The 25670-nt window shown below is 37.6% G+C and overlaps 1 protein-coding gene across 2 annotated transcripts in view; it reads left to right on the top strand.

Annotated features, from left to right (window-relative positions):
- The window catches only part of LOC106874440 (protein MIS12 homolog), an 81395-nt gene that overhangs the window by 33638 nt on the left and 22087 nt on the right, over positions 1-25670 (top strand). For both annotated transcript variants that reach the window (XM_089357538.1, XM_089357537.1), the window contains exons 4-5: positions 2612-2710; positions 17549-17689. In XM_089357538.1, coding sequence (XP_089213664.1) covers positions 2612-2710; positions 17549-17689 — 240 coding nt within the window. The remainder of the gene's footprint in view (positions 1-2611; positions 2711-17548; positions 17690-25670) is intronic.

Here is a 25670-nt window from a genome sequence, read left to right as displayed (position 1 = left end):
TGAGTATAAGACCCATTCTATCAATCATGCATTTGACCAAATCTCTGCTCTAAAAACTTCTTTACACCGCTGTTAAAACTGGGTGGTTAAGGGGGAATTATCTGTAGACCATGGACTGCTTTTACCATACTTTTCCTTGGATAATTATCTGTAGGCCAGAGATTGCTTTTACCTTTTGACTCCTTCAGTTCTAGGATGCTTTGGTACCATTGGTCAAATTTTGTATCTAACCAACAGTTATACTCAAACTGGTATGTTTCCTGTTACCTGTATGATTCACGAACATCTGCTCATACTGTTTGTTAGTGTTACTTGATTTTTCAAGTTGGATGCTGCAGCTAGGACGATGGCTTGTTGGTTGGCCATATACTTTGTGATCATGGCAGATGAAGTATATCACCAAGATGGGAACTGACTGCAACACTGCTTCTAGGGTTTCCTGGGGGACCTGAGCAGATACGGAAAAATGGTGGATGTCACAATGAAGCATGCCCCTGTACCTGACCTGTATATTAAAGTAAATAGGAGAAATTTTCGTTAGTAAAAGTAGAAATTTTTCAGATGAAAAAAATATTAGTTATCATGGTTATCAGCTCTTCAATATCCTCCCGAAGGACCTGAGAGACCTGCATGAGGTGAATATAGGTGTCTTCAAGATGAGGCTGGACCTCTTCCTGTCAGGTGTCCCAGATGAGCCAACTTCGTGACAGGAGGTGCAGATGAGGGCAGCTGCATCAAACTCTCTCATGCACCAAATATCAATTCGTGAAGTAAAATTGTGTAGCAATACCAAGTGGCAGTGCCCAGCATGGCCACAGCTCATGCGCTGAAACTAAATAAAATGAAAATGGTCTTCTGTCAGACATCTATGACCTAATTGCTGATCCTCCACCTGTGTTATGCTTGCATTCAAATTCTATTGATATTAGGTTTATTTCTCATGCTTCTATTGTCGATATTAAATACTTTTAATATACTGTGAGTTGATTCTATCTATTTTTGTCTTGGTTCCTAAAAAATTTTCTACTTGTTCCACGAATAGAAATTAATACTTTTTGACTATAACCATTATGATTAGAAATTAAGATTGGCAGAATCATTAGAACATCAGTAAAAATGCATTGTAGTATTTATGCTGATGCTTTTATGTTCTGAGTTCACATTGCACTGTGGTCAGCTTTTGCCTTTTGGAGTCAATAAAATATAATATCAGTAGCCCAAGGGTAGATAGTATTGATTCTCCCTCTCCTCAGAATTGCTGGTTGTGTGTCTAAATTAAACTATTATTTGGGAATATCAGATGGTGAGTTGGCAGAATTGTTAGCACACCAGACCAAATGCTTTGCAGCATTTTCCCACCCCTTTCCATCAAGGTTGATTTTTGCCTTCAGCTTTTCGGAGTTGATAAAATAAGTGGTTAAGTACTTGGGTCAGTGTAATTGATTAGCTCTCCTTCACCAAAATTTCAGGACTTATGCTTCTAGTAGAAAGGATTAGTATTAGAGAATGCAAAATTCAGCAAGCTGGCAGAATTATTAGTAAACTGGATAAAATGCTTAGTAGCATTTCTTTTGGTTTTATATCCTGTGCTCAAATGCCACCGAGGTTGACTTTGCCTTCTAATTCTTCAGGGGCCGATAAAATAAACACCAGTTTTGCACTGGTGCTGATGCAGTCAACTAGTCCCTCTCACCAAAATTTCAGGCATTGTGTCTAGAGTAGGAAGGATTATTAGAGAATGCAGTATAGCTTGAAGTTCACTTCGTAACTGTAAAGTTCTGGATTCAATTCCAGTGTGGCATTTTACCAGAAACTATTAAGTTCAAATTCCTTCAGGTTATACTTCTTTGCCTTTCATCCATTGAATTGAAGCAACTGCCTGACATCCTTAGAGGTCAATCTAATTCCTACATCTGTCATATGTTTGCCTAAACAAAAGAACAGGAGTGGCTGTGTGGTAAGAAGCTTGCTTCCCAACCACATGGTTCCGGGTTCAGTCCCACTGCATGACACTTTGGACAAATGTCTTCTACTATAGTGTCTGGCCGACCAAAGCCCTGTGAGTGAATTTGGTAGACAGAAACTGAAAGAAGCACGTTGTGTGTGTATGTATAAATAAATAAATATATATATATATATATATATATCAAATGTTTGTGTTTGTCTCCCCCACCATCGCTTGACAACCGATGTTCGTGTGCTTACATCCTCATAACTTGGCGGTTTGGCAAAAATGACTGATAGAATAAGTACTAGGGATTGATTTACTCGACTAAAGGCGTTGCTCCAGCCTGGTCACAGTCAAAGGCTGAAACAAGTAAAAGAATAAATCTAATTATCATATCTATTCTTGTCAAAGCAGCAACGCTGGCAGAATCATTAGCACACTGGGCAGAATGCTTCGTGGCATTTCATCCGTCTTCATGTTCTAAACTCAAATTTAGTCAAGGTCAACTTTGCCTTTCATCTTTATGGGTTCAATGAAATAGATATCAGTTGAACACTGGGGCTGATGTAATCAACTGTCCCCCGCATCCAGAACTTGCCAACCTTGCGTCAAAGTTTGAAATCATTGTTTCTGTTCTTATCGTCTCTTTCTCTCTTTCTGCAGTGCAGTGACTCATTGTCTGAGGATCAAATTGAAACAGGTACTGATTTGATCCTGCATCAGTACATGGACACCTTCAACAGGACTTTTGAACGTTTTGAAGTAAGTTGGAATTAATTTTATTATTATCTATGTTATTATTATTATTATTATTATTATTATTATTATTATTATTATTGGCTGAATTGTTAGTGTTGGATAAATTACTTTACAGTATTTGTTGTCAGCTCTTTATGTTGAGCTTTAATTCCACTGAGGTTAGCTGTGCCTTTCATCCTTCCAGAGTTGATAAAATGATGCAGCAATTAAATGCTGCAATCATTGTAATTGCCAAACTCTCTCCTTGGAAATTGCTGGCCTTGTTCCTAAATTAGAAGTTAAAGGTAGTGGATTGATAGCTTTAATTGACTCCCCCCCCCCCTCCTTAACCTATATACATACTTCATTCCAAAATTTGATGTGGATATTGAAGGCAGTGAGAAATTCACTAGAGCTTCTGAAGTGTTGTGTTTTAGTATTTCTTCTGTTTCTACATTCTGAGTTCAAATTTTGCTATGGTCAACTTTGAACAGACTTATGAACCAAGCATTTTCATATCATTTCCTTTCCTGTTTTCCTTCAGATATAATGTAGCTACGTCCCATTATTTTATTCAATGTGCCACTTCTGTTGAAGTTAAGGAAGGTAGTAGTTTAAAAAGCTCTTTTCCCAGTGCTTTTGCGATTCATGTTTAATTCATTTTGCATTTTGTGGACAATAACATTGATGGGTTACAGTATGCCAGTCACTGCTTCAGTGCATCTATCACGGTGAAAGTAAAAAGGGAGTGCTGGGCAACTCGGGTGGAACAAGCATTATGGAGCAAGGCTGTGCCCCAGCATCGCTGCAGTCTAATGACTGAAACAAGTAAAAAAGTATTTGTTTACACACACACACACACACACACACACACACACACACACACACACACACACACATGCACATGGAGTAAGATTCCATGAACTATGTCTATTAAATTCATGGCTTTCGTTAACTTGTAGCTACAGCTGAAGATGCCACAATGGGATTGAACCCGAAAACATATAGTTGCTAAGTGGGCTTTTTACCTATACAACCATGCATTCTTGATATTGACCTGGAGGTGTTATCTAAATTTTATAACAAAATAACAAGAAACATTTCATATAACATAAGATTAATAATTATCCAACGAGAGTATGGTGATGGTGGCGCTAATTATTGGGCTGTGAAAAACATATTCGTTAATTACATCTTAGGATAATACTAGTGTCTCCAGAAAATTTCTTTCATTTAACACAGCTAATTTTCTTGTGTATATTTGTTTTTGTATGTCTCTTTCTCTCCGTCTCTCACTCTCAGAAATAAAGAAATATTCTTGATCCTATCTGTCTTCCCTAAAGTAATGGGGTGACGCGTGAACAATTTGCTACTGGTTGTTAGTATGTTCTGTTGATGAGTAACTTGCAATATCAGCTAATATAATATATTAGGCCGATGTGGCGGATTTGCTGTACTTGGTAAGAACTGTCAAGTTAAGTAAAATTGCTCTTCCACCCATACCGGCTTCTTTCAGGTGCTGGTGCCATTAAAAAGCACACTTGCTAGTACTGTGTTAACGCACCCGTGCCGGTGGCATGTAAAAGGCGCCCAGCATGCTCTGTAAAGTAGTTGGTGTTAAGAAGGGTATCCAGCTGTAGAAACTATGCCATCATATAAGAACGATGCATTGGGTAAACCAAGTTCTTCTACACTAGTAAGCAGATGGAATGGACCATGGATGGAATGACTTTGATCAGAGTTTTGAACTGGGCCTGAACTGTAACATTTTATGTCTGTTTTCCATGCTGACTGTCATATCTTTCATTCTTAACTTGGATGGTTTCTATAACTGGATGTCCTTCCTAATGTTGATCATTGGGCACCAGCACAAGAAAGATTGTCATGTCATTAACAACGTTGAAGAGTCTTCTCCACCCAGTGTTTTCATTACTCATCCTGCACTTCCTTTACAGAATGCCTTGGATACATTCTATTATGAGAGCTGCAGTTGTTGCCACCTTATGAAACTCTGGTGGCATGCTAACTATATATATATATATATATGAACAGGTGAGAGGGAGAGTGAAAAGTTAATGTATTTTGTGAAATGAAAAGGAAAATTATTTGAAATGAAAGAAAGCACTAGAAGACTTTGTAAAATTGGATTTTATATAAGAGACAAACACTATCGAGGAACACCAATCAGACGTATTTGCATGTGCGTGTGTGGGTTAGACACATATACCCTTTGGCCTTACAATGCATCAGTTGTCTTTGACAGCTAAAGACATAGGGTAAGTAGAGAAACACACACACAGACTGGGTATAGAATGTATTGCTTCACTTTATTATTATTTGACCTTTTGGTGGTCTTCACCTTTCTGAAACCTGGTTATTGATCCAACCTATCACGTGATTTCACCTCTCCAGCTTCCAATCTGATATCAAAATATGGAGAAACTGATTAAAAAAAAAAAATTAATTTTTTTTCTAATTCTTGCTAGTTGTCTTAATTGCATTAATAAAATAAATAAATGATACAAGGTAAAAATAATAATAATGATGTTAGTAAATCTTGAAAAAAAAAAAAACAAAAAAAACAAATGTCTTGCATTTTCCCAATTTTTTTTAAATCTGCTTAACTTGTTATGCAATCACTTGAATCTTAACCATTTCTCTCTGGGAAGGAGAACCAGTTAGATCTGCATGCTCGCGAGAATGAGCTGACATGTAGATTGTTAGCAGTAAAAATAGACTTTATCATTGCTTGGTTTGAGATTCTTTTCTATATGTTTAGTATTTTAGTGGCATTATATTTTGGTAGTAGAAATTGAATTTTTTTTCTATTTTTAGCAGCTACTTAGCTGATTATTAGAACAGTGGGGATCATCTGGAGAAAGATTAAAATTATAACTGTCTGAAACAATTAAGGTATCCCGGTTAGTGAAACCATGTAGCCATGTCTTAGAATCTCTTTGCTAGGGTGTAATAGTCTTTGATTATATAATATGCAAGGCTACCTGTTGTCTACACAGGTTTTCTCTGGTTCTCTTTTCATCCTCTTTCTCTTGTGTGATCCAAAGAAAGCAAATGCATCTATATTGGCACACAACTTTTAGGAACAATACTGTAAACTGTACTGTCTTTAGGGACTCTGACTGGAGACCTCATTTCGAGGCTATATTCTCAAAGTTTTTGCTAGTAGTCAATGATGGCCATGATAATTATGATGGGTTTTGTAAAGGGTAGACCAAGTACAGGAGTAGCCCTCTCTGTTTACATTGGAACTGTTGGATTTAGAACTAAGCTAAATGAATGAACTTACCACTCTTCTGACATAGCTTATTTTAAGGCTAAAAGGGTCATTAAGGTGCACAAATGATATGGTCACATTGGCTAAAGGTGTTTAGTTGCCCCTTTGGATAGGGCTTTAATAAAATACCATGCTTCATTTTAATTCTGGGAAATAATGTTCTTGGAATACTGGTACTTGGTGTTTAACTGGCATCCTCCTTGATCAGTGCTATAGATATCAATGGTCTGAGGTTTTTTTTATAGCTTTGAAGGACCATCACTGATCCTGGTTGGGTTATCTGTGAGGGAGCTATCCTTCTGGAAGAGGGGTCCTATTTTGCAGTGTACCGAGGCTGTTTCTTTGCCATAATGAAAGCAGGCCTTTGAGTTTGACTTGGTGTCTTTTGTAACCCAAGCATCTTTGTCTGAAAAAAACCTGCAACATTCCTATGTAAGGGAGAGAGAGCAATTTCCCTACTTTTGGAATGTTAGTTGAAGTGATTTGCAATCTTCGTCTGTCTCATGAGGATCTTCCTCTCCCTTGGAATCTTGTTCCATTTTGTGTTGGCCTTGTGTTCTGGGGCATATTTCTGGCTTGCACAAGGAGTGTGTGTGTGTATGTATATACGTGTGTGTGTGTGTGTGTATATACGCGTGTGTGTGTGTGTGTGTATATACGTGTGTGTGTGTATATATATACGTGTGTGTGTGTGTGTGTGTATATATACGTGTGTGTGTGTGTGTGTGTGTGTGTATATATACGTGTGTGTGTATATATACGTGTGTGTGTGTGTGTATATATATACGTGTGTGTGTGTATATATACGTGTGTGTGTGTGTATATATACGTGTGTGTGTGTGTATATATACGTGTGTGTGTGTATATATACGTGTGTGTGTGTGTATATGTACGTGTGTGTGTGTGTATATATACGTGTGTGTGTGTGTATATATACGTGTGTGTGTGTGTGTATATGTACGTGTGTGTGTGTATATGTACGTGTGTGTGTGTATATATACGTGTGTGTGTGTGTATATATACGTGTGTGTGTGTATATATACGTGTGTGTGTGTATATATACGTGTGTGTGTGTATATATACGTGTGTGTGTGTATATATACGTGTGTGTGTGTATATATACACGTGTGTGTGTATATATACGTGTGTGTGTGTATATATACGTGTGTGTGTGTATATATACGTGTGTGTGTGTATATATACGTGTGTGTGTGTATATATACGTGTGTGTGTGTATATATACGTGTGTGTGTGTATATATACGTGTGTGTGTATATATACGTGTGTGTGTATATATACGTGTGTGTGTGTATATACGTGTGTGTGTGTGTATATACGTGTGTGTGTGTATATACGTGTGTGTGTGTATATACGTGTGTGTGTGTATATACGTGTGTGTGTATATATACGTGTGTGTGTGTATAGACGTGTGTGTGTGTATAGACGTGTGTGTGTGTGTGTGTATAGACGTGTGTGTGTGTATGTATAGACGTGTGTGTGTGTATGTATAGACTGTGTGTGTGTGTATGTATAGACAGTGTGTGTGTGTATGTATAGACGTGTGTGTGTGTGTATGTATAGACGTGTGTGTGTGTGTGTATGTATAGACGTGTGTGTGTGTATGTATAGACGTGTGTGTGTGTGTGTGTATAGACGTGTGTGTATGTATAGACGTGTGTATGTGTGTGTGTATAGACGTGTGTGTGTGTGTGTGTATGTATAGACGTGTGTGTATGTATAGACGTGTGTGTGTGTACGTGTGTGTGTGTGTGTATAGACGTGTGTGTGTGTGTGTGTGTGTATAGACGTACGTGTGTGTGTGTGTGTGTATAGACGTACGTGTGTGTGTGTGTGTGTATAGACGTACGTGTGTGTGTGTGTGTGTGTGTGTATAGACGTACGTGTGTGTGTGTGTGTGTGTGTGTATAGACGTACGTGTGTGTGTGTGTGTTTGTATAGACGTACGTGTGTGTGTGTGTGTTTGTATAGACGTACGTGTGTGTGTGTGTGTTTGTATAGACGTACGTGTGTGTGTGTGTGTGTGTTTGTATAGACGTACGTGTGTGTGTGTGTGTGTGTGTTTGTATAGACGTACGTGTGTGTGTGTGTGTTTGTATAGACGTACGTGTGTGTGTGTGTGTTTGTATAGACGTACGTGTGTGTGTGTGTGTTTGTATAGACGTACGTGTGTGTGTGTGTGTTTGTATAGACGTACGTGTGTGTGTGTGTGTTTGTATAGACGTACGTGTGTGTGTGTGTGTGTGTGTTTGTATAGACGTACGTGTGTGTGTGTGTGTTTGTATAGACGTACGTGTGTGTGTGTGTGTTTGTATAGACGTACGTGTGTGTGTGTGTGTTTGTATAGACGTACGTGTGTGTGTGTGTGTTTGTATAGACGTACGTGTGTGTGTGTGTTTGTATAGACGTACGTGTGTGTGTGTGTGTGTGCAACTATATACATATATCTATTTATGTATATGAGAAATGCACGACTGCTACATCTTAGGTGTATATAGATGAAGACTTTTATTCTCATGTGTACATATGTGGAGAAATTATTATCGCCGTTGCTTTGATTGCATGCACATACATATTTCTCATGATGTGTGCATATATAATTAGCAACTACAAAGGGCAATTATGTTATCGAATATATGTTTATAGTAGGATCGTTTATACAGAGGCATCAGTGTGTGTACATTCACTCTGTGGCAGTTATCGAGTGCATGTAAGTGCATGCACAGAATTACAAACGTTCATTGAAACATTGATTGCAAGTGTGTGTGTGTATGTATGTGTGTGTATATATATATATATATATCTATATATAATCATCATCGTTTAACATCCGCTTTCCATGCTAGCATCGGTTGGACGATTTGGCTGAGGACTGGTGAAACCAGATGGCTACACCAGGCTCCAATCTGATTTGGCAGAGTTTCTACAGCTGGATGCCCTTCCTAACGCCAACCACTCAGAGAGTGTAGTGGGTGCTTTTACGTGCCACCCGCACGGAGGCCAGTCAAGCGATATATAATATATATATATATATATATATATATATATATATATATATATATATATAATGAGAGTGAGATATGCTTTGGACATGCACATACTGTAAAGATGTGTTCTGATATTGTGTATCTATGATTCTTGTGGTGATGGTTTTTATTTCAGACACAGTACATCTAAGACTTCAATATAAAAAGTAACTTTACTTAAGTCTGTAGGTTATGATTTGACGGAAATTTGATTGCTATTTCTAAGACCATTGCTGGTTTGTGTCTAATTCCATTGGAGGAAATGGTGTAGTTTGGAGTGAAGTCATGTTTTTCAACTCTCTCCCTGTCCAAAATATTTTCATAAGTATGTCCTAAATGTCCATGCTTGTTTTCAGACTGGTAGTTAGCTCCCCCCCCCCCCCCATTTCATACATTCTGAGTAATATAAAGCTTTCGTTTTATAAGGCCTGTGTAACTCTGGCTGAAAAAAAAAATTGTGTATGTGTATCATTTGATGCATGGACACCAGGGAAATGTGTTCTGCGTTTTGTATGTGACACACGGACGAAAGGTTAATATTTGCTTAACCCTTTAGCATTCAGATTACTCTGTCAAATGTAACGCTTACTTTTTCACATTGTTTTGAATTTATCCTGCATTATCTTGTAACCTCGAGATTTCGATACTGTTAGTGTTTGTGTTCAAAATGACATTCTGGGGTAGGTATGAGATGCCAGGTCTGGCCTATTGGAACATAAAGCAAGTAGAATGTTTTGGCTAGATATGGCCGGTTTAAATGCTAAAGGTTAAAATCTTGGTGCAAGTCCAGTAGCTTTTGAGGGGAGGGGGAAGTTGATTACATCAACCCCAATACTTAATGGTACATATTTTATCAGTTCCCAAAGGATGAAAGGCAAAGTCGACTGCAACAAGATTTGAACTCAGACTGTAAAGATAGACTTATTGCCATTAAGTATTTTGCTTGACATATTAGCAGTTCTGTCAGCTCACAGCCCTAAAAATGAATGATAATGGTAGAGTAAGTCCCACATTCTTTGAATTCTGTCTAAGATACTGAAATATTATTCTTTTACTTGTTTGTCATTTGACTGTGGCCATGCTAGAGCACTGCCTTTAGTTGAGTAAATCGACCCCAGGACTTATTCTTTGTAAGCCTGGTACTTATTCTATCAGTTTCTTTTGCTGAACCACTAAGTTACGGGGACGTAAACACACCAGCATCGGCTGTCAAGTGATGTTGGGGAGACAAACATATACACACACATACATATATACATATATACAACGGGCTTCTTTCAGTTTCTGTCTACCAAATCCACTCCAAATTGGTCAGCCTGAGGCTATAGTAGAAGACCATGGTGCCACACATTGGAACTGAACCCGGAACTATGTGGCTCGTAATCAAGTTACTTACCACACAGCCACTCCTATGCCTATATGTTTAATTTTAGTTTCTGATCTTTCTTCAAATACCAGTTCTTGGGTTTTGTGTGTTAGCCATCACTATTCGTGGATACCAGTGAGCATCCAAAGAATTTTCTGTTACTGTTTAGCTCTAGGCTTACACATGAAAGGTCTTCCAGCATGACCATCTTTTCTATGTTTAACCCTATAGTATTTAAACCGGTCATACCTGGCCCAGATATTCTACCCATTTTGTGTTGAAACTGGCCATGTCCAGTTTCTTGTTGAAATCTCAAAACTATAATGCATGATTAATTCAGAACAATGTGAATAAATAGGCTTTAATTTGTCAGAAATCTGCATACCAAGGGATTATTAACAACAGGCATGTTGTTATTCATTTAACCTTCTGCCCTTGGTTAGCTGATCTGTAGGATATAAATCATAACCTCCATTCAAAGATGAGCCAGATTTGCCTACCACCTTGCACAGAACTGACCGGCAAACGATGTCCCTCTCCTAAGGTGTGATGTACACTGTTGTGTTTTTGTATGAGGATTCAATGTTACGAATTTATATAATTCAGCTGTTAACCAGTCCTTTTGAATATAGTGTTCTTGTGAATGGTACCAAGAGAAGGCAGCACTACCTCTTTATATCTCTATGAATTTTGTTAGCATAAGTTATATCCTTGTCATTAATGATTTTTAAAAAAATTTTTCGTTTTTTTTTTGTTTTTTTTTTTTTCTTTTGCATGTGTGTTCATTGTAAGAAGCGATTAAAGAGAAGAAAAAAAAGCAAACTTTTTTAATTTTTCACATTAGTTAATGAGTAATGACAAAATTAAAAGGGGTCTGTGATCCGAAAGTAATGTTCTTTGATGGAAGCTAAATTTTTCCTTCCTTTTCACTTTTCATTTCTCTGGAAAGAACATTATCTTTCTTTGGCAGGTGCTGATTTTTTTTTCTTTCTCTCTAAAATATTTTGGAATATGTATTTTAGTTTCTTCATTCACTGCTATTACTTTCTCCTATTTATTGTTTTTATATTGTGGTTTATCTTCTATTTATTATATGTATTTTAACTTTCTCTTCTAAGCATCATAGCCTTTGCTATTCCTAATGCTATTTATTGATTTCATAGTTACCAGTAAATCAGTTTTTTTTTCTTTTGTTTAACCCAAGGTTCACACAGCCATGACCATCTTGTCCTTCCTTTCTTTTTGAGGACAATGTGTGATTGAAGAGAAATTTGGCTACTGTTTATCAGGTAGATTGACTACCTTGTGGCTCCCCTGTTGGTTTATTACAGTTTTAGCTGTTTAACCTTCCAGCTCAGCCCTGATCAGGAAAATATAATATGAGAAGAATATTCTAGCCATCATATCTTTATTATATTCAACAACATTATCCAATGTGTGCTTTCTGTTTTAAGACTACCAGCAGTGATTTAACAGAATTTGGCTGCTATTTCTAGCATGTCTAATGACAGTAGAGACTCCTGTGCTGGTTCATTGTATTTTTAGTATTTACTGATGGTGAGTGGTGAAGGTATTTGAGATATTTGTAAAAGCAGTTAAAGCATTACCAAATGACCTCCACTCCATTATCTGTAACCCTGTTTTCTGCCCTGTCAGTCAGGATAAGATCTACTTTTTAGTGTAGTTATGTGGTTGGCATACCATATTGGTTTCATTGGTTGAATAAGGCAAGTGAGATGACTGTTAGGGGTATCTGTTGCTATGATGGGTATTGATCATCAGTTCCTTTGAAACCTCACCTTAAGTTCAACTTATATCATCACACTTCCCTCTCCTGTTGTTATGGGATGTTCTGTAGGTTATGAGTTACACAGCAACCTCACCAGTGTTGCTACAATAAAAAGCAGCCAATGCACTCTTTAAAGTGGTTAGTGAATCAAGCTGACAACATAAGAATCAAAAGGACCTTTTTAGTCTTGACCAAGATATGATGACCCCTGTAGTGTTGGTTCCACGTTGAACTGCACCCAGTACACTCTGAAGAGTTGAGGTTACATTTTAGCATAGAAACTAACAAAATTGGGAAGTCTCCTTCTCCAAGCCGTCTAGTAGGTCAGTAAACACTAAATAACTAACTTGATTGGCATAACTTGTCCAAACCATGCCAGCATATAAAAAAGATATGATTTGCAGCTTACTATGTTAACTTAGTGACAGATTAATTAACTGAAAGATTGATCCTTCATATCCTGCAATTATTGTTGCACTGTTTGGAGGGCAAAACCTGCTCAGTTTTCAGTGGCTCAGTCCACTGAACTGTAAATAGGTATCATTTAAAGGGAGCAGCTCACTACTAAATTTTAATCACTCAATAAGTTTGTTCCATTAGCTTCTGCTGTGCTCAGTCTTGTGAGTGTGGTTTGGAAAATGAATGGATGTCATGCTAGCATGAGTTGGATGGTTTGACCAGAGCTGGCATGGTTTCTATAGCTGGCTACCCTTCTTAACGCCAACAACTTTACAGTGTATGTTGGGTGCGTTTATGTAGCACCTCATAGGTGCTGTTATGTGACACTGCATGGGCACTATTATGTAGCTCAGCCACGAATGGTTTTTGTGTGGCACTAGCACAGGAATCTTGTCAGTTAGTCCCCTCCATCAGAGGGATCAGACTTGACTTAACACTTCTGCTGTGGAGCATGGGTGATTTTGAGTACCACGAGGCACCATGTATCTCGGTCCTTTGTCATCTTGCCAGAAATGTTCAGCAACCTGAGGTCATTCTTCACTACTTTATCCCATGTCTTCCTGGGTCTTCTACCGCCACATCTTCTATCTACTTTGAGAGATCAGCACTAGAATTTTTATATATATTCTAGGTACAGATTCATTACTAATTAATTAACCTGATCCACAATACAGTTCTCAGGACTGGCTAAAATTAAACAACTTTCACCTGACTGGCAGTTCAGTCACCTAGCACAGTTAATTTTCTCTAGAAAATCCTTGATAACCAGTTCTGTAGACTGGTAAAAGCAGTGCAAAATTAGGTATATCCTGTCCAGAGATAATATAATACCTACACCGGATTTGAGCTTAAACACCAGAAGCTAGTAGTCTACCATGATGATTAAAGTGGGGGTGGTCAGTATTTTGTTCAGGTTTGCTTCTCTCCCAAGCATTATGTATTTGGGACTATATTATCTTGGTACGGTGTGGCTTGAAGGCAGTGTCTGTTAAGTTTAATTAGTTGAAAGGCTGTTTGTGTTGAGTTTCCTCATTAGCGATGAAACCACCACCAGTAAATACTATGTCGTTGTTCAGTCCTGTTAGAAATAGCTGTGTAATCTCTTTCAAAACTCTCCCCACTCACTTGAAAAAAAAAAAAAAAAAGTGGGCTAGCATGTTAACTATTGTAGTCTTTCCTATATGTCCTCTTCAAACGGATGGAATTGTCATGGTTGGAGGATCATAGGTCTCTGCTCAATCATGGTCGACCTAGCATTAAACAACAAAATCAAAAGTACTATCATCAGGCTTTGATTGTTCACCAATATCAAGATCAATAAATGATATCAGGAATATGAGTACAGATAAGTACAGTTGTAAAATACACACGCTCATAGGAAAATACTAAAATTATTAGAGAAAATTTTTTTTTTTAAGAATTTATTTACTTCCATGCGTGTAAAGCTATTGCATACGTATAGGTTACGATTGTGTGTATGTGAATTAAGACAATGCCTAGGTAGGAGTGGGTGATGCCTGAGTAGGATAGTAAATAGAAGTGTGTGTGTTTGTGTGTGCGTATGCATGTGTATATAGATGTAGGTATATAATTATAAAAATTATAGTTAGTAGCAGAAAGACTGCCTTCCGGGCGGTTTTCTGCTTGATAATATTTTCACATTTGATTCCCGATTTTAATAATTTTTATATTTTACATCTAATTATTTCTTTATAATAACAGTGCTCACTTGCTTAGTATGTATTGCTTTCTTTATTATATCACAGTCTCTCTATTTTAAACAAACCTCACAGTAGTCCAACAACAGAGGGTGAAGCAGTTTGTCAGGTTTTACCTTCCCCTCAAAGCAACATAGAGATTTCAATTCATCAGCCCTTCTGTAAGCTTTGCAGTGTGTGTGGTGAGGGAGAACATTGCAAAGAATGAATGAAATAAACATGAAATGAAAAAGTCATATAAATAAAAGGGCATTGCTACAGATGTACACGCCCCTGACTTTGTTACCTCATGACATCCCAAAAAATGGATACTTTTTAACAAAATTTTTTACAAATACTGCTTAGGTGTTGTGGCTTCAGAGTATATAGGGATTTAAGAGAAAGAACTTTTCTGATGGGGTGGAGAGAGGAATTTTGGAAAATTCACACGATCTGACTTTTTTCCCCTCATAACTTTCAAGAAGATGAGTATCTGTTAATGAAAATTTATACAAATCCCTTTCAAATGGCATAGATTACTGTTATAAAGAAATTTGTGGGGAAGATTTTTTTTCAGATTTTCCTCATTTTTTTTTTAAAACCAGTCTTCAAAATGATGGGGTTGGGCGGAGGGCATCTTTGTATGAAGAAGTTGTGTAAACTCTTATTTTTACATCCCATCCCTCATCATCCCACTCCGGATCTATTTTTGCTAATGCTTTTTTTTTTTTGCACTTCAAAACCATGGTAAGAGCATTTTCGGTAAAAAAATGTTTTTAAAAATTAATATTTTCAGAGGGAAAAGGGAGTGATTTAAGGGCGATTTGGTTGTTGTTTCTAGCATATCCAAAGACAACCTCCTTGTTTCTTTATCACTCTCGCATGTATTCATGTTTTTCAATATTTCCCTCCATAGATACATTTATATGCTATAAAAAAGAAAATTTGAGAAATTATGAATTTTTTGCAATCCTACTTCCTGCCTCTGATTGTTTCTGTTTAGAAATTAAAATATTGGAGAGCCTAATCCACAGTGATTTAACAAAATTAGAGATGTACTTGCATAGCAAGTGACTTGATCTGAGATCATGTGCTGAAACAAAAACAATTGTAGTGTAGATGCTTGTAAGCCATTCAAGAACATACAGAAACCATTAGTTTCATGGCACTACTTAAATTCAGAGGTCCCAATGCATCTATGTAAAGATATGAAGGGAAGGTTAGTTTTAGAGTTAGGGTGTCATTACGTGTCCACAGCGTACATTTAAAATATTTTGCATGTAACACTTGTATTTAATACAGTTCTATATTTAAGAAATGAGGAATTATTTACATTATTTGCATTTGACGGATATTCGTCCTCATCTTGTTTGTTGTTAACACTTGTATTTAAGTAGTACCGTTAAAGGACCTCTATAAAAGTAGTACCGGTTTCATTTCAACATTAAAATTTCATTTGTGTCAAAATATTTTCTTCACTTTGAAACTGTGACCTGTTCACTGACAAAATTTCACAAAAGTAATGCAGCACAAAGTTTTGTCACTAACCTTTATTTGCTAAAAAGACAGTCCAGAGCACTGTTAAAAGCAAAAAATCTGAATAATTCCTGTCAAAATGGAAAAAATTCCATCTTGTTGGTGCTTCCTGACTTCAACCTAAATTCTTGATTATTTTAGAATATAATTGAAACTCACACGGGGTGTATTTTGGTTTGAAATATAGTAACAAAAGGGAACTCTTTCTGTTCTTAAATTTTGTAAGTATCACTTGGAGGCAGAGAAGAGCAACAGCTATTTCTAGCCAAGTGATTGCTTATTAATTATACTTCAGAACCCTTACCATTCTGTTTTTTAGTCAGATTCTATAAATTGTTTCTACTATATTAAAACTACTGTTTTTATCCTCTTAAAACAATTTGTCAGATATTTGGTGCTAGTAGGTTAACATGATATTGTGATAGAATTACCTGTCCTGTTTACATTAGCTGACTGAGTAATTGCCTTGAGATGATAGAATAGCACAGCTAAAGTTGTAAACACAAATTATAATATCGAATTTGTGGGATTAAAAGTGTATCCACTTGAAAGATTGATCTGGAACATCTTTATAACATTTAATATGTAGGTGCTTGTTTTGGGGTCATACATACACACTCATGTACGCATTTTGTTTTTCTGTCTATTTTAGACCCTTTAGCATTTAAACTGGCCAGAACCTGCCTTAATCTAATATTCTGTGTTCTATGCTCAAACTGACAGATCCAACCTCTCGCATATCCCCTGCAATGTCATCATCATCACCATTTAACATCCGCTTTCCATGCTGGCATGGGTTGGCTGATTTGACTGAAGACTGGTGAGCAGGTGGGGGAGGGGGGTTGCACTATGTTCTGATCTGATTTGGCAAAGTTTCTATGCTTGGATGCCCTTCCTAACACTAACCACTCCCAGAGTGTAGTGGGTGTTTTTTACGTGCCATCAGCCACAACTATGGTCTCGGCTTGACAAGTCTACACAAGCATGGTATATCGCCAAATATCTTGGTCACCTGTTACTGCCGCCATGATGCCCAATGCTCATATGTGCCACCAGTATTCTCGAACACACCACCGAAAGCTAGAAGCTAATGCATAATTAATGCAAAACAATGTGAATAAATATTGGCTGCGTGGTAAGAAGCATGCTTCCCAACCACATGGTTCCAGGTTCAGTCCCACTGCATGGCACCTTGTGCAAGTGTCTTCTGCTATAGCCTCAGGTCAACCAAAGCCTTGTGAGTGTATTTGGTAGACAGGAGCTGAAAGAAGCCAGTTGTATGTGTGTGTGTGTGTGTATCTCTGTTTGTGTTTGTCCCCGCCCCCATTACTTGACAACCGATGTTGGTGTGTTTATGTCACTGTTACTTGGTGGTTCAGCAAAAGAGACCGATAGAATGAGTACCAGGCTTACAAAGAATGTCCTGGGGTTGATTTATTTTACTAAAAGGTGGTGCTCCAGCATGGCTGCAGTCAAATGACTGAAACCAGTAAAAGGGTAAAAGATAAAAAAAAAAAAAATTAGCATTACATTTGTCAAATCTGAAAGCTAAAGGGTTAATTCATATTCTTATCTGTGTCATTTCTTCTAAGTTTAGTTATAGATTTCTGGTGGCGTTTTTGTCTCCAGCTCTCTCATCTTAACTCCACATTCACGGAATTTTAATTGTTTTTCAGTGTTATGTTTTAAAGAATATCTTTAGTATTCCATCCTATATTCTGCTAAATGAAGATACCCCACAAATGCATCAATATACTCCACAAGAAGAATCTCTCCTCGATGCAGAAATTGATGACTTGAAAATGAAAGTCTGGGTGGTGAGTAGATAACTCTTCTTTTTCGCTCCCTTTGTTACCTTTGTCTCTTTTGCTCGCTCTCTCTCCTATGTCATACTCCTTTGCTTCCTGGACTTGCATTGTCTTTCACTCTGTTGTCTGTCCTCACATTCATGTTAGTGTGTTACAGAGGAGACTGTTCATGTCTCAGGTAAGTGATTCATGTGGAGGATGACAACTAAGTGGTCCATATGAAATGTGAAAGGAACTTGGACTGGAGAAGATGAGATTAGAAGTGCTAAAGATGGATCTTAGGGCACTGAACTTCATGAAGGCAAGGACTAGACACCATACCAAATGGCAAAGATTTCAAGGTGAAGATGCTCTCTTCTCTTCTGTGGCAAATATAATAAAATCTAAAATGCTGACACATGCATATGTGAATGTGTTTACTATATTTTACATAGTGAGAGCCTCAAACATAATGTGATCATCTATAGTTCCAATTAGATATTGTAATGTAGTTGAGATCCAGCAGTTCATTGAAAAAAATTAGTGGGAAAGGAAGGATATATCTTTTTGAATTCAGCCAATCTCCATAAAACAAAATAAAAAAATGTTTAAAAAAAAAACCTCAAACTGTGTTGAGAATGCCAATAACTTTGTGCTCTCAAGGTTGTGTTATGTAGTGAGATTTAATACAAGTTTCTATGACAGAAATATTGCTTAATTTGTGTATATATAATTTGATTTTATAAAATACTTTTTCAAACTTACTTTGTTTTCAGTTTTTAATTTTATTTGTAATTTCAATTTACCTGTAAGGTGAATGACAAATTTTGATTAATTATATTAGTGAATCAGTGTATAGGTCTTGTATGTATGTATGTATGTATGTATAAATTGATTTTGTTTTGTATTTGCCTCAGACATAAATTCCAGTATTTCGAGCTATTTTACTTTTATGATGCACCTGTTTTATATGCATTTATGTTCAATTAAAAATCCAATAATGTGTGTGAGTCTTCTATATTACAGTTTTGTCGTATACCCAGCTGAATATTAACTGACAACTAATTTTATATGGAGTTATTTAAGCAAAATTTGTTACATTTTACTGTATCTACCTGTAATTGGATACATTTTGAGACAAAAATCATATAATAGATTCAAAAGCCTCTTAAGATAAATTCCAGACGCCATGTTTTATATGTGCATTAGTAAAAAAAAAGTTGTCATTTTACAAAACCAGTTGAACTTTTTGATTTCTTTCGAATTAAATTGAAGCACATTGTCAAGGAGGTTATATATTTTGGTTAGAAATACATTAATGATAGGGTTAAGTGTGGATGAGTGTTGGTATAAAGATGGATCCATGACACAATAATTCATGATATTACCATCATCATTTAATGTCCGTCTTCCATGCTGGCATGGTTTGGACGGTTTGGCAGGACCCAGCCAGGTAGAAGACTGCACCAGGCAACTGTCTGTTTTGGCATGGCTTTTGTGGCTGGATGTCCTTCCTAACATCAACGACCCTGTAGAGTGGACTGAGTGCTTTTTACATGGCACTGGTACAGGCGAGGTGAGTTTTGGCATGCTTTTTATGGCTGGATGTCCTTCCTAACATCAACGACCCTGTAGAGTGGACTGAGTGCTTTTTACATGGCACTGGTACAGGCGAGGTGAGTTTTGGCATGCTTTTTATGGCTGGATGTCCTTCCTAGCATCAACGACCCTGTAGAGTGGACTGAGTGCTTTTTATGTGGCACCAGCACAGGCAAGATCAGTTTTGGCATGGTTTTTACAAGTAGATGCCTTCCAAATGCCAACCACTCCACGGTGTGGTCTGGATTCTTTTTACATAATACATTTGCTATGACAGATGCAAGTTGGTTACAATAAAAAGCGGTTAGGTTGAAGAAGTAGCTGACTATCAGGTGAAATGTTTATGTAGAATGTAAACATGGGTGACTGAGTGTAAGGCAAGAGGCATTCTTGAATGTGAAAGGTCTAGCAAGCGTGTAAGAATTGGCGGCCACAGGTATCACTGTATTAAGGAGTTTGCTTTGCGGCCACCTGGTTTCAGGTTTGCTATCACTTAGCAACCTCTTGAGCAGTATCTTCTACCATAATTAATTCTTTAGCATTTAAACCAGCCATATCTGGCCAAAATATTCTTGTTTTATTAGTTCAAACCGACTGCATTTGGCTTCTCACACTTATTCCACAATGTCAGTCTAAAAATAATCACTTTGGAAACGAAACTCGGCTTGCAAAGACCTATTGGGGCAAGCAAAACTGTCAATGGCACCTGTGCCCAGCATCGCCTTCCTGGCACTTGTGCCAGATGGCATGTGTAAAAACATTCGAGTGAGATCGTTGCCAGTGCCGCCGAACTGGCTCCTGTGCAGGTGGCATGTAAAATACACCATTTTGAGCGTGGCCGTTGCCAGTACCGCCTGACTGGCCTTCATGCCGGTGGCATGTAAAAGCACCCACTACACTCTCGGAGTGGTTGGTATTAGGAAGGGCATCCAGCTGTAGAAACCCTGCCAAATCAGATTGGAGCCTGGTGTAGCCATCTGGTTTCACCAGTCCTCAGTCAAATCGTCCAACCCATACTAGCATGGAAAGCGGACGTTAAACGATGATGATATATTTGATGGAGAAATCTGAATGCTAAAGGATTAAGTCATTTATTATATTCTTGTTGAATTACACTGCTTTTATGTGAATTAATTTTGAAACTACTGAAGAATTTTGTAAAATAATTTTGTCATTAATTAAGCTGAAATTTTGATGGAGTTTACCTCTTAAAAGGGAAGCTTGTATCATGGAAACAAGACATCTTGGGTGAATTGGCATCGCAAGTGTTAATTACCTAGAGTGCATTGCAACTAAATCGGTAATCAGTACTTTGACTAAATGGCTATATGAATTAGAAAAAACACTGCAGAACACCACATGTAGAAAATCTGGAATAGACACCACAAGGTATCTCACAATACATCTAGATGTGTTGGTGATTGTTCATTTCATCAGCTGCTGTTGAACTATAGACACTGATACAATATAGAACAATGGCCTTCTATGTCTCTCGTAATATTTATTTTGCATGGGTTGCAAACACCAATCTTGAAATTTTTCACTCTAAGAAATACAGGTGAACCAGTGATTGGCCTGTTGGCTACCTGTAATTACTGATGCTTTTACAAATTAGCATTTAAGATTAAATAAATGAAAACTAGAGTTCAAGGAAACTGCCAGGAAGTGTTTGGTGGTCTATTGTACTGTAGAATTATCCATTCTCTGTTAGTGTTGAAAATTATTGTCATAGTAATAATGCTTATGATCTTGTGATTGCAAATTCATCTTTATAAAAATTTTTTATTAGTTGATAGGGAGACAAATATGAAAAAAAGAAGAGAGACAATACTGGAAGCATAAAGTTGAAATTTGTCATTTCTTTAACACTTCTCTAAAGATCGCTTATTTTTAAAGCAAATGAAAGTTCTAATAAAATTTAGTCTTTAGATTTAATTAAGTTTCTTTTTTTTTTTAAATTTATATTCAGACATTTGCTTTTATATTTTTTCTAATTGGATTTTGCTCAAAGCTAAAATATTATCGATGAAGCAGATGTAGTTGCTGTAAGCAATTTAACACACACACATCTCCATTCCTTTCACCAAGTTGTTAGTGGCCACCAAGTTAGAGTACTATCAGTTATTTTGTGAGATAGTAAGCAACAGAGAACATTAATTTTAGTGACTCTGAAGCACTAGCTACAAATGGAGTATATTCTTTTACTTGTTTCAGTCATTTGACTGCAGCCATGCTGGAGCACCACTTTGAAAGGTTTTAGTCAAGCAAATCAACCCCAGGACTTATTTTTTAAAGCCTAGTACTTATTCTATTAGTCTCTTTTGCTGAACTGCTAAGTTATGGGGTTGTCAAGCAGTGGTGGGGCAGGTGGGGTGGGGGGACAGACACACACATATACATATACATGACAGGCTTCTTTCAGTTTCTGTCTACCAAAATCCACTCACAGGGCTTTGGTTGGCCCAAGGCTGTAGAAGAAGACACTTACCTAAGATGCCATGCAGTGGGATTGAACCCAGAACCATGTGGTTGGGAAGCAAGCTTCTTACCACAAAGCCACGCTTATATCTTCGTTGTTTTAACATCTACTTTTCCATGGTTGCATGGGTCAGACGAGAGTATGTTAGAACAGTTGGATGCCCTTCCAGATGTCACTGTCACCAGTTTCCAAGCAAGTTAATCGATTTTCTTTCCATCCAACTCCAAACAACCCAGGTGTATTTATGAAGAGAACTAAAAACAAACACTAGGCACAGTCGTGGCTGTGTGGTAAGGAGCTTGCTTTCCAACCACATGATCGAGGGTTCAGTTCCACTGCGTGACACCTTGGGCAAGTGTCTTCTACTATAGTCTTGGGCCAACCAAAGCCTTGTGAATGGATTTGGTAGGGCAGAAACCAGAAGCTTGTGTGTGTGTGCACGTGTAAATGTGTCTGTTTGTCTTCCATTACTGTTTGACAGTGGAGGTGCAATAGCCCAGTGGTTAGGGCAGCGGACTCGCAGTCATAGGATCGCGGTTTCGATTCCCAGAGCGGGCGTTGTGAGAGTTTATTGAGCGAAAACACCTAAAGCTCCACGAGGCTCCGGCAGGGTATGTTGGTGCACCCTGCTGTACTCTTCCACCACAACTTTCTCTCACTCTTACTTCCTGTTTCTGTTGTGCCTGTAATTCAAAGGGTCAGCCTTGTCACACTGTGTCACACTGAATATCCCCGAGAACTACGTTAAGGGTACACGTGTCTGTGGAGTGCTCAGCCACTTGCACATTAATTTCATGAGCAGGCGGTTCTGCTGATCGGATCAACTGGAACCCTCGACGTCGTAAGCGATGGAGTGCCAACAACAACTGTTTGACAACTGATGTTGGTGTGTTTATGCCCCCATAACTTAGTGGTTCAGCAAAAGACTGACTGCATTAGTACCAGACTTGAAAAAGAAGTTAAAATAAGTATTGGGGCTGATTCATTTGACTGAAGGTTCTTCAGGATGGTGCCCCAGCATGCCCACAGTCAAATGATTGAAACAAATAAGAGGTGTGTGTATTACTTCCAAATGTGATATTAAGACCATGAATGTGCTCAAGTTTGATCTTTTTAGTATTTTATATATTTTCCCTGTTAGTGCTAAGCGTTTGGTTTGAAACAGTAAGGTTTCTAAATGTTTATTTTCCTGATTGAGTTGGGCTGGTAGCTTGTGTGTAGAGCTAATATTTATCTTTTCCTCAGCACTTTTAACTGGATGTCTGTGTGCCTGTTGGGAAACATGCAGAAATGATTCCTGACATTTTCTGATTCTACTGGAACCATATTTTAATGTTTGTGATGTGTGTGTGATATGGTTTTTACATGAGGGCATCATTAAATTTCTCGATGTATCTCTGTGGCTGGTGTTTTGGTTCTGTTCTGTTCTGTGTGTGTGTGTGTGTATGTTCTTTTCTATTCTAGGCACAAGGCCTGAAATTTTTAGGGAGGGGGCCAGTTGATTAGATTGACCTCAGTGCGCAACTGGCACTTGCTTTATATTGACCCCGAAAGGATGAAAGGCAAAGTTGATCTCAGCAAAATTTGAACTTGGAACATAAAGACAGACGAAATAGTGCTAAGCATTTTGCCTGGTGTGCTAACGTTTCTGCCAGCTCACCACTTTTGTATATTTATATTAGTAATTATACCATATATACTTGCAGATAAGCCACACCAGTGAATAGATCGCACCCTCAGTTTGGAGTTTTCAAATTAAGTATTTGCAGTTGACTCGTAGATAGGTCACACTATTATTTGGGGAGTTAGATGGCCCTTTTTTAATATAACTAATATTTTAGATATTACCAAATATTCATCTTTATTTCAAAACTTTGCTTACAAATATTAAAACTTTTTGCAGAAGTGATTTTATGAAAGTCTAATTGATAAATCAACTTGACTACTGATACACTGCCATCTGCTTCAGATCCCTATTGTTGGGTGGATAAGTTGCACCCCTGGCTTCTATCAAAAGTTTTGGTAAAGAAAAAGTGCAATTTATCTGCAAGTATATATGGTAGTAATTAATCATTTTTACTGTTATTTTTCCCTGCTGCTCTGGGTTAAATAAGACTTCTCAAGGCTGTGTTCTATGGATGGATTTCCTTCATAAACTCAATCGTTACTGAAGTTGCTCATGCATTGAACTGAGAAACTGTTATGCAGGACATAAGCAAATGTTGCTGCTGCCGCTGCCCAAGTGACATTACACTGAAAGAATGTGGAAATAAATTCACATGCATGACAAGTTCCATTTAGTCATTTGTTAAAGTGTTGGTCAGTCTAGAGGCTCTATTAGAAGACACTGGGCCAAAGTGATTGAACCTAAAAAATCATGTGCCTGCAAAGCAAATTTAAATACACAGCAATGCCCAATATATTATACTATAAAATCCATGCTTATGCAAATCTGTCTTCTGTGTGTTATAATGTGAGGAACTGTAATCTTCACATGTTTAAATGGTTTGGAAAATGCAGGCATTTGCATAACTAATGAAAGTAGTTTCGATGTTCTTTCCTACATTAACCATTTAGCTATGCAGCAAGCATTGTAACTAAATTTGCATCTTCGGCAGATTTTAATGTAAATTAATCAAGTCATTTCATTCAACTCATTTACTATGTCTGTTGAAGGTGATTTTTTGAAATATGCGTATCTGTAATACAAATAAGAAAATTTTATCTCCAAGAGATGAAAGAAAAGAAAAACAGTAAATGTAGGTGATTAATGCAAACACCCTGTTCCTGTCAATTAAAAGGCAAAGCTTTTTCTTTTTTAATTTAAATTTACTAAATGTGGATGTAAAGCATACAATACTTTTGTCTCTTGTTTGTCATCTTACAATATTTATGTCATCTTATGATTTGATTAGATTATTTGTACACAAAACATGTGCATGATGAACCCTACATCATCAGTTTACTTTGTGAGAATTCAGGTTCTGTTTTGGATTACTGATTACCTTTGAATTAAAATTACATTGCAACGACCCCTTTTTACTAGGCTTTCGTTGGTGACGAGGAAGTTATCCTCAAATCAAGGGTGTGGCCTGAATGCATGTGCGGTAGAGTGGACTCCACTAAAGTGTCAGGTGGTAGAGCTAAATTTGGCAACAAGTTAAGCTTTGCACCTAAGTAGACCGTGGCAGGATTTGAACTCTGGATGCAAAGAACCAGTAACTCATTGAGTTCGATATCGTTACACTTCTACTAATCCATAACTAATTGGCATTCTGTCAGTTATAACAACAATGGTTCCAGTTGATCCGATCAATGGAACAATCAATTCATGGAATTAATATGCACTCTACGGATACACGTACCCTTCTTGTAGTTCTCAGGGAGATTCAGCATGACACGCGATGTGACGAGGCTGATCCCTTGAACTACAGGTACTACTCTATTTTGCCAGCTGAGTGGACTGGAGCAATGGGAAATGAAGTGTCTTGCTCAAGGACAGAACGTGCCACCAAGAATCAAACTTATGATCATGTGCTGAATACCGTAACCACTGAGCCACGCACTTTCACAATTCATTGTACTAGAGAAGTGTTTTGTTCTATCAGTCCTTGAAAGGATGGAGGGCAAAGTTGATCTTCGTTAGATTTGAACCAAGAATGCAGAGAATTGAAGCAGATACTGCTATGCATTCTATCTGATGCCTTAACAACTATGCAAATTCGCTGTGTTACCTGGTTCTCCGAAGATATTGGGAAATTCATACTGTGCTTCATGTTTTGCTTGCAGCTATAAGTTTGTTGTGGCTCATCATTAAATGCCAGGTGGTTGGTGTTAAGAAGGGCATCCAACTGTAAAAACCGTGCCAAAACAGACACAGAAGTCTGGTGCACGCTCCTGCCTGGCTGGCTCCTGTCAAACTGTCCAACCCAT

The sequence above is a fragment of the Octopus bimaculoides genome, chromosome 9, assembly GCF_046866305.1.
Source record: "Octopus bimaculoides isolate indiv1 chromosome 9, ASM4686630v1, whole genome shotgun sequence".
Taxonomy (NCBI): domain Eukaryota; kingdom Metazoa; phylum Mollusca; class Cephalopoda; order Octopoda; family Octopodidae; genus Octopus; species Octopus bimaculoides.
The sequence above is the reverse complement of the archived record's forward strand: the minus strand, read 5'-3'. Positions and strand labels throughout refer to the sequence as shown.